At 53.3% G+C, this 13,146-nt stretch overlaps 7 protein-coding genes across 7 annotated transcripts; 1 reads left to right on the forward strand and 6 right to left on the reverse strand.

Moving 5' to 3' along the window:
• Positions 1–221: 221 nt before the first annotated feature.
• A1O7_00261 (uncharacterized protein) lies at positions 222–1,325 on the reverse strand (the record flags this gene model as incomplete). The annotated part of the gene is made up of 1 exon (XM_007754303.1): positions 222–1,325. One exon carries the CDS (start codon positions 1,323–1,325, stop codon positions 222–224), a length of 1,104 nt encoding a protein of 367 aa, XP_007752493.1.
• Positions 1,326–1,980: 655 nt separating this feature from the next.
• On the reverse strand, positions 1,981–3,050 carry A1O7_00262 (uncharacterized protein; the record flags this gene model as incomplete). The annotated part of the gene is made up of 2 exons (XM_007754304.1): positions 1,981–2,390; positions 2,447–3,050. 2 exons carry the CDS (start codon positions 3,048–3,050, stop codon positions 1,981–1,983), a joined length of 1,014 nt encoding a protein of 337 aa, XP_007752494.1.
• Positions 3,051–3,752: 702 nt separating this feature from the next.
• On the reverse strand, positions 3,753–5,381 carry A1O7_00263 (NADH-ubiquinone oxidoreductase 51 kDa subunit, mitochondrial; the record flags this gene model as incomplete). The annotated part of the gene is made up of 3 exons (XM_007754305.1): positions 3,753–3,922; positions 3,980–4,967; positions 5,022–5,381. The coding sequence occupies 3 exons, from the start codon at positions 5,379–5,381 to the stop codon at positions 3,753–3,755; spliced, it is 1,518 nt and encodes a 505-aa protein (XP_007752495.1).
• A 405-nt stretch (positions 5,382–5,786) lies between these two features.
• Positions 5,787–7,954, reverse strand: A1O7_00264 (uncharacterized protein; the record flags this gene model as incomplete). Its single annotated transcript, XM_007754306.1, has 2 exons — positions 5,787–7,266; positions 7,314–7,954. 2 exons carry the CDS (start codon positions 7,952–7,954, stop codon positions 5,787–5,789), a joined length of 2,121 nt encoding a protein of 706 aa, XP_007752496.1.
• Positions 7,955–8,741: 787 nt separating this feature from the next.
• On the forward strand, positions 8,742–10,234 carry A1O7_00265 (uncharacterized protein; the record flags this gene model as incomplete). The annotated part of the gene is made up of 3 exons (XM_007754307.1): positions 8,742–8,887; positions 8,938–10,107; positions 10,156–10,234. 3 exons carry the CDS (start codon positions 8,742–8,744, stop codon positions 10,232–10,234), a joined length of 1,395 nt encoding a protein of 464 aa, XP_007752497.1.
• A 263-nt stretch (positions 10,235–10,497) lies between these two features.
• Positions 10,498–11,636, reverse strand: A1O7_00266 (uncharacterized protein; the record flags this gene model as incomplete). Its single annotated transcript, XM_007754308.1, has 2 exons — positions 10,498–11,267; positions 11,321–11,636. The coding sequence occupies 2 exons, from the start codon at positions 11,634–11,636 to the stop codon at positions 10,498–10,500; spliced, it is 1,086 nt and encodes a 361-aa protein (XP_007752498.1).
• A 677-nt stretch (positions 11,637–12,313) lies between these two features.
• On the reverse strand, positions 12,314–12,789 carry A1O7_00267 (uncharacterized protein; the record flags this gene model as incomplete). The annotated part of the gene is made up of 2 exons (XM_007754309.1): positions 12,314–12,505; positions 12,580–12,789. The coding sequence occupies 2 exons, from the start codon at positions 12,787–12,789 to the stop codon at positions 12,314–12,316; spliced, it is 402 nt and encodes a 133-aa protein (XP_007752499.1).
• Between the last annotated feature and the right edge of the window lie 357 nt (positions 12,790–13,146).

Below are 13,146 nucleotides of genomic sequence, written 5' to 3' on the forward strand. Positions count from 1 at the left end.
ATCGTCTGGACGCCTATGCATGCTCACACGCCGGATAGTCTCGTCTCATTGTGCAACCTGCATATCTGTCTTCCTCATTCCAGCTGGACAGCGGTCCATCAAAGGCGGGGACTCGACGATTCGGATGTGAGAGAAGGCGCGGATTCGCTCGAGTGGGAGAGGCTGAACCTGTAGATGAGTTAGATCTCGTCTGCATGCGCGACCTAGAACGGAGACATCACCTACCGACGATTACGCAGCAGGTCCGAGCTGTGTCGACTCGTCTGCTGGTCCCAGCACATATGTTCCACCAGCTTCCTCCAAGCCATGGCACCACGTTGGGCATGGCGCTCCGGTACATGCTTCTCCGGCCGGTTCGCCGTCCTCGAGAACAACTCAAACGAGATGTGACCAGTATACCCAGCGTCACACACAGCCTCCAGAATCTCCACTACAGGGAGGTAGCCTGAGGCCTCAAAGGGGAATAAGCGTGCATTTCTCGACCACGACATCCTCGCTGGCTGGTCTGGGTCGTGCCACTCATGGCCGGGTATCAATGGTTCGGCCAGTCTTTCCCCGTCACAAACCTCCACGTAGAAGACCTTGGCAAGCGCGAGAGGGAGCTCCGCCCTCAGCTTTGCGATCGAGCCCCGGATATTGTCGTGTGCATCTGTAGCAAGCCCTGACGGAGAAGCTGGGTCGGCGAATATCCGTCCAGCGAGGTTGAACGTGTCGATACACGTGCCAAAGTTTGGTCTGTCCACTTCCTGGACTATCGACCACGCTGTGTCCCATCTATCCACGTGCGTCCCCCAAGCTAGTGCTTCGTATGCGAACCGGATGGGTGGATCGGCGTGCAGACCCATGTCAGCGACCTGCCTTAAATCCGTGACGATTCTGCCGCGATCGCCCGTGCATTCTGAAGCGGGAAGAAAGCTGGAGGGTATCTGGATCAGATCTGTGCCGAGTCTTTGAGCGAGCTTGATCCAAGAATTCAGTTCTTGGATCGCGGCCTCGTGGGATGCCGGGTCGACGCGACCCTCGTAATGCATGAACGGTTGAAGGCATAGGATTTCCAGGTCATAATGGACGCAGAGTCCATGGATATAGTCGGCAGCGGCGAGTTGACTTTCGTGCCTCTCTGTTGAACCGACAAACGAGGTACCCGCTGCTGGCGGCGGATGTGATGCGGGCAATGAATTTGCGACGGCCTCGAGATCCTCGGAAAAGAGCTCGATCGCCTCGAACCCGTACTTGGAGCAGAGTTCGAGTTTGTCCTCGAGCCTGTGATACCATGCTCGTCCCAGCGATTGGGAGGCAATAGTGGGGATGAATCGAGGGCGCATTCTTTCAATCAGTGGTGTGAGATGCTGCGTTCAACGTAGTCCGGAAAAGATAGGAATGGTCAGATCAATGCGAATGATTCACTGCTTTACTTAAAACAATGGTGATGAAGACTAAAGGATAACCCCGGTCAGAAAACCTACAGTGCCGAAGCTGGACCTACCTCGAAGATTCAGGCCCTATCATATGTATGTAGCCATCTATGTGATGATAGGAACAATGGAAAAGCGAACTCTCCTACGCTGCCGTGAACGGTTGATTGACATCGATTCTGGAGACGGACCGCCCATGGTCAATGATGGAAGTTTTAGCCGCCGGGTCGAAGTTTGGTTGATTGATGTGCACGAAAAGTCTTTGCCGATGAGCTCGGCTCTATGTCGGCCCGGCCAGGTCTCACTCTCCGTAAACCGATGCATGCTTCACCGTACATGCTAACAGCCATGCGGAATAGTCCTGTCCTGGGGATCAGCATGGGGACCGGGAAACTCACAGCGACCGTGGGCTGATGGGTGGACATGACTTCAGAAAGGAGGTTGAGATTCCGCGTTGTCGCTCGTCGCAACAGCATGTTCCAGCTCAGATTTGCATCCTTTCTCAGCCTCGTGGGCTAGAGGCACGTTCGATGCTGCCTTCCTTGAATGCCGATGCCAACTGATCTCATTCAAGGACCGCAATCAAAACTGTTGAATTATCACTCGTCCTTCGACTCGACTTCTCTGCCAACTCCCTTGCAATATGTGTGGCTTCAACGCCCTTGTCCCATTGATTCGCCGCCCACGAAAGTGAACTAGCGCCGTCCTTTTCCTCGCCCAATCCATCACTCGCCAGTAACAATATGTACCTGCGCGCTCCGGTGAGTGACTGGTAATTCGTGTGCGGGATGTTGGAGATCCAATCTGCCAGCATGTCGTGGTCGTTGGCGTCGGCGAGGCCTGTGGCCTTAGCGAGGTCGGTCTTCATGATGTTTGAGAGTGGATGGGACGGGTCTTTGAGGTCTGCAACCTTTTCGCCAGGGCCGGGTTTCTTGTAGTCGAGGTCACCAAGGGCGCGGGACATGTTGACGCCGCCTATCCCCAAATGTCAATTGAACTGCTGCCCGAACAGCCGGGGTTTCTCAACTCACCAATTCGAGCACCGCCAAAATCGTCATAAACTTGACCTCCAGCCTTTTCTATGCGCTCCCTTTCTGATTTCTCACCCGGCTTCTGCGACTGCGACAACTTCAGGACGTCCAACGGGCGATCCTCTCTCTGCACGCCAAGGAAGGCATACGAATCGCCCAAGTCGGCTGTTACCATCGTTCCCTTTCCCACGTCCACAAGAGCAAGCGTGACGGTTGAGCCGGTGGTCCCACTAATCCCACGCTCCCGTAGCCGTCGATCGACCTCCTGGAATGACTTTGTGATCGCCTTGTCGAATGCGTCTCGCCCGTGTTGATGTTGGAGTTCGTGTGATAGGATCTCGTGCAGATGGTTCTCGGCGAAGTTGGAGACACTGTCTCCTCCATGGCCATCATAGACGGCGAATAGCGCGATGTTTCTCCCAAAGTGCTCGCCAGGCCTGATGATTTTAAATCGGTCTTCCTGGTGGTCGCGAGGTCCTTGCGACTGTCCGCAGCCTATCAGGACGAGTATCAAATGAGGTGAATTGACAGCGCTTACCTGGCCGACACCAATGTCGACTATCCGAATGGCCGCGTCCTCTATGCTGCCGTCCGACGCCCCCATATCTGGCTTGTTCCTGGTCGTGTTGCTGGGAAGGATTGAATGTAAGCTGGTAGCTAGACGGTCCTTCCAGTGGGGTTTGAGATGTGGCATCTACACCGTAATAGCAATGAAGTCAAAAGTGGTCAAGTTGTGAAATGTCTCTACATCCAATGGTCGAGCCTGACGTGTGATGATCAAACCAAGCCGGAAGAGATGCCCGGAGTACGTCGGAATGGACAACACGCATGAGCCTTTGAGCTAGAGGTACCTACCGTCAAGAGGAAGATCACCTGGGTTCATTCCCAAGTAAATGGAGGAATTATGAGCATCGTCTTTGACACATAAAGAATGTCCGAGGGCTCGCGAACTCTTTCAGCCTTCACCAAAGTTTTACCGCGCCATGGAAAATCACAATGATGTCATTAACAGTTAACGGAAACACGCTGAGTGACAGGTAAGTGAAAGAAAACTCAGACGAACAGCACCGGTCTTCAGGTGGAACAGAACATTCTGGCTTAAGAGGACATGCCCCAGAGGATATCTACAATGCCTGCATGGCTGAGAAACTTGTAGACGAACGAGACAAATGTGGCGCTCACTGAATCAATCACATCAGCTCATGCCGCACCGATGTTCATCAGTTACAAACCATGACAATCGTCCCTCAACAATCTCGCTCTCCTCACACCTAATTTCACCGAAGCGTGTCCCACGCTCACAAGCTCATTGCCCAGGTGCGATAAGCAAGCCCTTCTTATCCGCACCAGGCTCCCATCCACCGGCGAAGGGCTCAGCACCCGCCTTCTGGGCGTAGTCCTTGATGCGAGCCTCGAGCTGTGGTCGGAAATGCCGAATCAGGCCTTGAATAGGCCATGCGAATGCTTCTCCCAATGCTGGACAGGAAAAGTCAATGGACATTCGTGGGAAAGAGAACGCGTGAACATGCTTACCGCAAATACTGTGTCCCTCAACCTGCTTCGTAAGCTCCTGCATCATGTCAATCTCCCTTGCCTTCGCCTGACCCTTCTCGAACCGGTCCATAATCTTCGCAGTCCATGCGCTTCCCTCCCGACAGGGGGTGCACTGGCCGCAACTTTCGTGTTTGTAAAATTGGCTCAGCCGGGCAATCATCCGGACAACATCCGTGGACTTGTCCATGACAATCACGGCGGCCGTGCCCAGGCCAGACTGACTATCTTTCAAGGCGTCGAAGTCCATGAGTTGATCGTCGCAGATATGCTTGGGAAGGATGGGCGTTGACGAACCACCAGGGATGACGGCTTGAAGGTTGTCCCATCCTCCACGGACGCCGCCGCAGTGCTTCTCGATCAGTTCGCGGAGAGGGATGGACATCTCCTCTTCGACTACGCAGGGGTTGTTGACGTGGCCAGAGATAGCGTACAGTTTCGTGCCTTGGTTGCGCTCGCGACCGAAGCTAGCGAACCATTTCCCTCCCCGCCTCGCGATGGTCGGACAGACCGCAACAGTCTCAACATTGGTGACGGTTGACGGGCAGCCGAAGAGACCAACTGCAGCCGGGAAGGGCGGCTTCAGACGAGGCTTTCCAGCTTTGCCTTCGAGAGATTCGATCAGGGAGGTCTCTTCTCCACAAATATAGGCACCCATGCCGCGGTGCAGGTAGATGTCGAAGTCATAGCCCGAACCACAGGCGTTCTTGCCAATCAGCCCCTCCTTGTATGCTTCTTGGATAGCTCGTTGCAAGACAGTGGCCTCGTGGTAGAATTCACCGCGGATGTAGATGTAGGCCGCGGTGGCGTTCATCGCGCGACCGACCACGAGACACCCTTCGACCAGCTTATGCGGATCCTTGCGCATAATTTCTCGGTCTTTGCAAGTGCCAGGTTCGCCTTCGTCTGCGTTGACGACCAAATATCGGGGCTTTTTGTCATTCTCCCAGCCTTTGAAGTTCATAAATGACTGTGTTCGCTGATCAGCCTACAGCCTTCCTCACCTACGGAAAGCATGACATACGAATTTCAGACCTGATGGGAAGCCAGCACCGCCTCTCCCTCTCAATCCTGAAGCTTTAATCTCGTTGATCAACCAGTCGTGGCCTTTCAATATGATCTCCTTCGTCTTGTACCAATCGCCATACTTCATGGCGCTCTTCAGATCGGTGCCATGGTGGCCGTATAGGTTCTGAAATATCCTATCCTGATCTTTCAGATCGCCATATCTTCGTTTCTGGGGCTGCCCTTCCTGTACGGTGGCGTAAGAGCGTCTGTTTCGAAGGGTAGAGGAGCCGGTGGCGGTGATCGAAGCCGACGATCGTGAAGCTGCTGTCGAGGCCGCGCGGACCACAGTTCTAGGAGCCGACGACCGAACGATCATCGTGGATGAGCTGAGAATGAGCGGTCTGCTCAACTGGAGTGGGAGGTGGGATGGAGGAAGGAAGAGGTGCCGGTGACGAGGAGAGGCGGCGGCGACAAAAGCCAATGTCCTTTGCATGTCGTCTTCGATATTGAGCTTTTCTGATTGGCTGGAAGCTTGCTTTGAGGCCCGGCAATACCTCGGCTAATGTGCCGATATATGAGGAGACCGGTAGACTATGCCTGTGTATTATCTTTCCTTGCGACATATTCATGAGCTGCATAATCTTCTTGCTAACGAAATACAACATGACCCAGAGTTCCTCTACCAGGTGCCTTTGCAACACATCCAAGGAGAGTCCCCAGCTCACATCCAAATCCCATTACAACGGGTCCAAAGCGCGTTCCATCCTCGACACGTTATTCTCTAGTACCGTTGCCAGTAGATTAATGTCGAGTTACCGTCTTGGTGGCCGCCGGCTATTTCGGGCTCTGCAATCCTCGATGGAACTGGGACCTTCTCCTCCTCTGTCACGTTCCATCCCCAGCATAGTCTCTCTGGTTTGAGCCACCGCTTCACAGCGGACTCCGCAGGCATCTTGGGTGACAGCTGTGCCCGTGCAGTCAGGAGGCTCATGAGCTCCGTTGGCGGCTCCTCTCCTGGCTCCCACGGACCAGGCGAAGGAACATAGGCCCATGATGTTGGATCCACAGGGTACCAGGCCAACAGTTGCTTTATCCACTCCGTGACTCTATGAGGTAATTTGACGCCGTGGGAATACTCACTATACAAGGCAGAGAGTGCGACTGCTAGCCGGCTTTTGGAACCGGGAAAAGCGCCTGCTGTGAGGAGATGTTGTTCCAGCTCAGATAGGCACTTCCGGAGCAGATCTGAATTGGGGACCATCTCGACAACGGCGTTGCAATTGAGAAGCTCCGAAGGGCGAGTAAGTCGACTATACCGTCCTACGAGCGTCCTTAGGTTCGCCAATGCAGCCGCCGGAACCTCGTTCTGCAGACCGACCAACAGTTGCTCGTCGCTGGACGGCCCACTAATGGCACATTTCAGTATGAACGTGCACAAAGCCACTGCTGTCTCCACGATCTCCAGCTGACTGTCTCGATAGATCTTGGCATTCTGCTGTTTGGCATTCGCGGGCTTCAGGCCAAGGACGGTCCGAGCCGGGTCGGTGACCCTGAGGCGCTCCGCACGGACAGAGCACTCTCTTAAGAGCTGGCTCAACGTTGCTAGAATGATGCGGCCATCCTCGAATCTAGCCGATTTGTTGTGGAGGCAGAAGCTCATCAGTGACTGCCGCCTTGTATTCATGCTCTGCATCTCGCGTTCGTTGGCGCACAGAATAGAAATGCTGTCTAGCAAGTCGAATGAGAACAGCGATAACTCCAAAGCTATTGCTGACGTGGACGCAGGGTGCTTGTAGTCAAAGATGAAGCATCTCCTTTCTGGATCAGACCGGAGATCTTGTTTCCAAACCTTCCGAGCCACATCGAGCGGCGAGGCGGGTGGCGCTTTGATGCTAATGACCAGATGGTCGAATGGGTTGTTCTGGACAGTGAAGCCATAGGCCAAGAGAAGACCTTCGTTATCTCGTGGCCCATAGTTGTTGCAGAGCTCCTGCCCCGATTCATACGATTCTAGGATCTGTAGACCCACGAAGTTGTACCGGGCTTGCCACTCCACCTGAGCCCCGGGCCTGTGATTGAGCAAGTCTAGCAAGGGGAGAAGTACGCCAAAGCGATCAGAAAAGAGTTTGACCAGGTCGTATGACTCGTAGCCTTTGGGTGTGCGCTTCAGCTGCGCAAGATCCGCTGGCAGAGTGGCGTCAAGGACCTGGGAAGTGAACGACCGACTGCCAAAATTCCAAGCAGCCCAACGAAATCGCGGCCTTCTTGCGTAAGTAGGGGCCCTGTAGATTGGTTGCTTCCTACGTACCATGTATAGGAACCGTTGAGGGCATTCGCCCACCCCAGTTGCCTCAGCTCACTCGAGGCTTGCAGGTACATTTCCTTCCATTTTGCCGCTCGTGTAGATAAGCCTGCCCTGAGATTGGTACCATTCAGCCAGGCCACGTCCGCCTCCTCCTCAAACTGCATCGCCGTGACTTCGTCCACCGTCGGCAATGTGGCAATGTAAGGAGCCCAGCACGACGTAGGTCCTAGGATCAATTGGTCCATCAAATAGAAAGCTTGCAAACACTCAGGCGATTTCCTACATTGTGCACGTAGGAAGGGCTTCGGGAACTCAGTTCCATGGTTGGAGAATGGGTCGATGTCCAAGGCATTAAGCACGGACATCGTGGCTGGCATCGGGCAGCTCGCGATACGGGTTCCATTGGCCATGGTGGCGCCGTCGGCCACAACGACATGATAGCCCTTACTTGGGCTGAAAGCTATTTGGGCGTTGGGATCCAGGTACCCATCATTATCGAGTATCCATTGAACCAGACGGCGATGCTTGTCAAAAACGTCTTTTGCAGGAGCAGCATGCGGCTCGCTCATCTGCAATGGAGGCGTCGTGCTTTTAACGGTGGCTTTGACAACATCTTGATCTAGAATCGACTCGTCTGGCTCCATGACGCCGAATTGGTGCGACAATTGTGTTTCTTATGCTCGATGCTGCTAGAAGGCCCACAACTGAAGCCCGAATGAGAAAGACAACAGAAAACACGGAGCGGCTAGAAATATAACTGAAAAGACCCAGAGCACACCGTGTCACCAGGACACAGCTTTTAATGAGAGACGAGAGGAATGTGAAGTGGCCCTCACGAAATCAAGTAGAGTTTTCCATGGTTTATGTGAAGGAGAAATAAAATTCAACCAGATTGTGCGAATGGCGGGTTCTTGCCTGTTCTTTCCGGAGCGTTTGCTGCGGATTCAGGTGTCCCACTGCGAGTCGACAGCATTTGGTCGCAAGTGATCATCTTGTCTACAAGGTAGGTATGGACGACACTTTCTATCTCAAGAGAGATGCAGATGGGAGTCAGGTGCTCGCCTTGTCGGGTAATGCAATGATGTAGTGGCGAGTTGGCTTCGAATCAACCAGGATCACGAAGGATACATTCGGGGATCTCCAAATGTCCGCTCAGACGGCATGAGCGCCGGTTGCGGACAACTCCTCAAACACTGGCTGCCGTCTCCTATCACTCGTAGAAGGGGCACGGGATATATTAGGGCCAATAGTGCTTGATCCAAAGCTCTTTGTTGAAGTGCGTTTGTGCTCTCTCATCCCTCGCCCATGTCCGCCACGGTTTTTGCTGGTCTGATTTCAAAATCCTGCAAGGCATCCACCACTGCTTCTAGATCCTGGGCTTCATTGAGTGCCAGTAGTTTAAGCCAGCCGAGGCAATCGAGGATAGCAAAAATGGCTACGGACGGAATTAATGGCATCAATGGTGTCAATGGCACGCGGTCGAAACACGACATAGCTGCTTTGAAAGTCAGTCAGTCGCGGTTGCTGGACGCCATTCACACGGGTTGCAAATTCGGCGCCGCGCACAGATATGGAGAGTAAGTGATGGTGTCCAGAGAACAAGAGCGCACAACTGATCCCACGACAGCGATCCAACCGAGACGGGTATGGCAAGGTTGAGTCTGAACGACGCCGATAAACAAGTACGGGACTGGTTCACCAAGACGGCTGAGTCGCTGGGCTGTTCAACAACCGTTGACCAGATGGGTAACCAGTTCGCTGTCAGACCTGGCAAGAATGCAACACAGCCGCCAATCATGATCGGCTCACATCTCGACACTCAGCCAACTGGCGGGAGATATGATGGGATCTTGGGAGTCAATGCTGGGCTCGAAGTGCTCAAGGTCTTGCACGAGAACAATGTTGAGACGGAAGGTAGTATTGGAGTTGTCAACTGGACAAACGAAGAGGGAGCCCGCTTTCCGATGATGGCGGTCTCCTCGGGGGTGTGGGCTGAAGCTGTTCCGTTGGAAACAGCTTGGAATCTGCCAGAGGTGTCGGCTGGTGAAGACGGCCAACGAAAGACGATGAAGCAGGAGCTCGAGAGGATCGGGTACCTCGGTTCGCAACCGGCATCTTACAAAGCTTTCCCGATCGCCGCACACTTCGAACTCCATATCGAGCAGGGTCCCATACTCGAGGCCGAGAAAAGAAGGGTCGGAGTTGTGAAAGGTGTGCAAGCTTTTAAATGGTTTGAGGTCACAGTCAGAGGACGAGACACCCATGCAGGCACCACACCGTTCTCCGCTCGGATGGACTCAATGCTCTGCGCCGCGAAGCTCATTGTTGAGTCGAATGCAATCGCGAAGAAGCTTGGAGGGCTTGCAACAACAGGGATTCTGAACCAGCAACCTGGATCTATCAACACCATGGCCCATACCGTCACTTTTACTCTGGATATCCGCCACGTGGAAGATGCAAAGCTCTCTGAGATTGAGCAAGCATGTCGCTCAGAGTTTGCCAGGATTGCAGAGAAAGAGAGCGAGAAGGGTTGTAAAGTGGAATGGAAGGAATTGGTCGACAGCCCAGCCGTGAACTTCCACCCGGATTGTATTGCTGTCGTCGAGGAAAGTGCGAAGGACGTTTGTGAGGGCTTGCCAATGACCGCTGAGGATGGACAGTTGTGGAAACATATGATCAGCGGAGCTGGTCATGACAGCTGCTATACCAATCGTCGTTGTCCGACAAGCATGATCTTCTCCGTCACCAAAGACGGCGTGAGCCATAATCCGCAGGAGTACTGTAGTCCGGAGGACTGGTAAGTGCCTCTCCCTTGCAAGCATGGCCCTCACTGACGGGAACACAGTGCCGTTGGCGTCCAGGTATTGCTTGGGGCCGTACTCAGATATGACCAGCGGCGCGCTGAGAGAGGGGATTTTGCCTGAGGACTGATCCCCGTGCAATCTGATGTCATGCTTGCGAAAAAGTATCCTTCTATTTGGTTCTGTTAGCCAGTCTTGAAACTACAACAAGAGAACTCCGCAACGCTATGCTCTTAACCCTTTGGAGTCCTTCCTGTAATCATGCAATCCGAAAATGAGACCATAACCGTCTGACCTTGTTGTCGCCCTGTCACCAGAAGATTAGATCGAGCAATTGGTGGCCAGGTGAAAGCAAACACGACCTGTTACCCCACTGAGAGGGAGACTCAGTCTTGCCTTACAGGTTTCGTCTTTAGGGGGCGGAGATCGTGATCAGGCTTCTTGCCATCTAGCCTGTCCACCTCTTTCATCCATTTCGCAAAGTAATACCTCATCTCTTCCTCGCAGTCGCGCTTTGCGCCGTCCCTACAGCCTTTGAGATTGACCACTAGATCGCCTTCCTGCCACATGCTGTCATGCGTCCTGGTGTTCCCAGTCAAGGGGTCTTTCGAGGGCGGTGTCGCATAATTGTAGGAATTGAACCTGCGTTGATCAATCAAGACCAGCTTCGCCAGGACTGTGGGATGCCATTGCACCAGATGCTCCAGTGCATGGTTCTCCGCCTTCTGGAATGCATATGCCCGATATAATGGATCAAACCAAGCATCGAGGAAGTAATGTGCCCAATTGTCCGGGGTCTGAGCGCTGAAAGGAGTGTTGCGGAGGATAAATGAAGTGTGGGCAAGGTTGTCAATATCCTGGGACAGGATTAGATGTGTACGGGCCGGCTTGAGGTGTGAGAATGTATGAATGACCGAGTCAGGCGGCACCACTGGAATATCCTTGAGCATCAACATCTCGAGTGGCTGGAGGATGTGGGATTCGAGGGAGAGTGAAGGATTTGTGATAAGGGCGTCGGCGGACAAATGCCAGAAGAATGTGCTTGAGCTCATTTCTGTCAAGGCATGTCGTAGGGCTGGTATCATCGACCAGGACGAAGGGGAAGGGTCAACGAGATTGAGGTAGGTGGTTGTGTTAGTGTAGAAGTTCTTGTATCCTAAGCCTATGTCAGCGGGCATGTTGCGACACGGAGATCGATTGCACGTTTACCATGCCTTGCTGCATAATCGTCCCTGTTCGCTGTTACAATTGCCATGTAGTCCTTGCTCATGGTCGCATGGTCAAATACGGTGACAAGAACAATGTTTTGAGGCCCGTCAATGGAACTCCCCCCATCTTCATGGGCGTCTGCCACACGAAAGGAACGAAAGGCCTTGAAAAAAAGATAGAGGGTCAGGACCCCAAGAACCCCATAGGCAAGAAGTTGTATCTGCTTGCGCCGCCTCTGGGCTGCCGCAGTCAGGTTGCTGTTGCGGACATACGGCGGTGGCTGTGAGGTCTTGCGCGGTGGCAAAGCGAAATGCATCTTGGGGGAGTCTCAAGGAGAGCTAAGGAGGAGATCACGGGTCCAGAGGGAGAAATACCATGGCTCATCTGCTGACCGGGAAGTACTACATGGCGTCCAGCGTGCAACTAGGAACGTACTGTTGCAATGTCCAGGAGTCTGTCTTCTCCGCTTTCACGTAGACCAGCCTTGTGCGCTCCGATTGGCAGCTGTTATCACAGGCACACAGGCACACAGGCACTACGAGGTACGGAGTACTGGACACACACATTACGCTGTCCTTTAAGCCGCTACTCGGACCCTGAGGGAACTTGGACAATCGCCAGATAATTGTCCATATTTGCTTGACCGATTGCAGTCAATACCACAGTAAAGGCTTCGGGGACCTTGACCATTGAAGCACCTTCTTGGCGTGATATTCGCTAGACCCTGCTCTACGTTACTACCTGCCTGAAACCTGTTTGTTTATGCCGGGGAAAGTTCCGCAAGAACATACTTCTACAGTCAAGACAATTGCTAGAATGTCTCAGCTCCCAGCATCATGACTTTCGTCTCACAGCTCATCGTCACTGACACTTCCCTCCCATGCTGTCTGCACCATATCCCATGCGAGTACGAGCTTTTCACCTAGGCCCTGTAAGTGAAGGTTTGCCTCATCGACCTGAATGGTATGTACCGGATGCTGCCATGTCGCTGGATCATGGACAATAAATATATTGCCAGATCATCTCCGAGTTGGAGGAAATATGGTAGCCCACCTCCACCGGCACCGTGAAATCGGCTCCATCGTGCAGATTGAGAAGGTGCAGAGTCGCTGGTGTGCGGGTCTGGTCGCGGGGGAAGGCGTCAGTGGCTGGCGCATTGAGGATGAACTTGATGTCACGGTAACCCTAAGAAACGTGGTTAGCATACCAAGGCTAATTCAACTAGACCAGATGTGTTTCTGAGCGAGAGGCAGACTCACATATCCTTCGGGATCGATGGGTTCAGGAGTTCCAGGACAGGTATAGACCAGGTCAACATCCTTTGAGGCCTTGCCGTTGGATGCGGTGTTGGTGATGTAGAGGTAAAGCAGGTTGCAGTAGTCACTTGTCTTGGCTTCATCGCCCCGTTCTTTGACATTGATGTTCACCTGATCAGTGTAGCCGCACCGTTCACGCACGTCTGGGTCCATATTGAAGGTCAGCACATCGCTGGCGAGTGCGGACGTCTCGTGCGAATGACGATGTCTGTGGTGGGCATAGCCCCGACAATCGTCAAGACATGGGCGATTGGGGTGAGAAGGAGCACCATCGTGACTTGAGATTGGCTTCTGGCAAAATTGACTTGAAGAATGATGCGGACGAGGAAAGGAGTTCTGCTTCTGCTTTGTCGCAGTTGACTCGAGAGAAATGCGGACGAGGTGGAGAGACTTTCTGGTGTCTGCTTGAGTCGAAAGAGCATCAGTTACGGGTGAAGTCATGTCACTCGGGCAGTTGAAACTGTGAATCTCGGTGAGAGTGAACTGACAACAAGGTGCGTTGCTGTAAAC

This window comes from Cladophialophora yegresii (assembly GCF_000585515.1).
Source record: "Cladophialophora yegresii CBS 114405 chromosome Unknown aczIN-supercont1.1, whole genome shotgun sequence".
NCBI classification, from domain to species: Eukaryota; Fungi; Ascomycota; class Eurotiomycetes; order Chaetothyriales; family Herpotrichiellaceae; genus Cladophialophora; species Cladophialophora yegresii.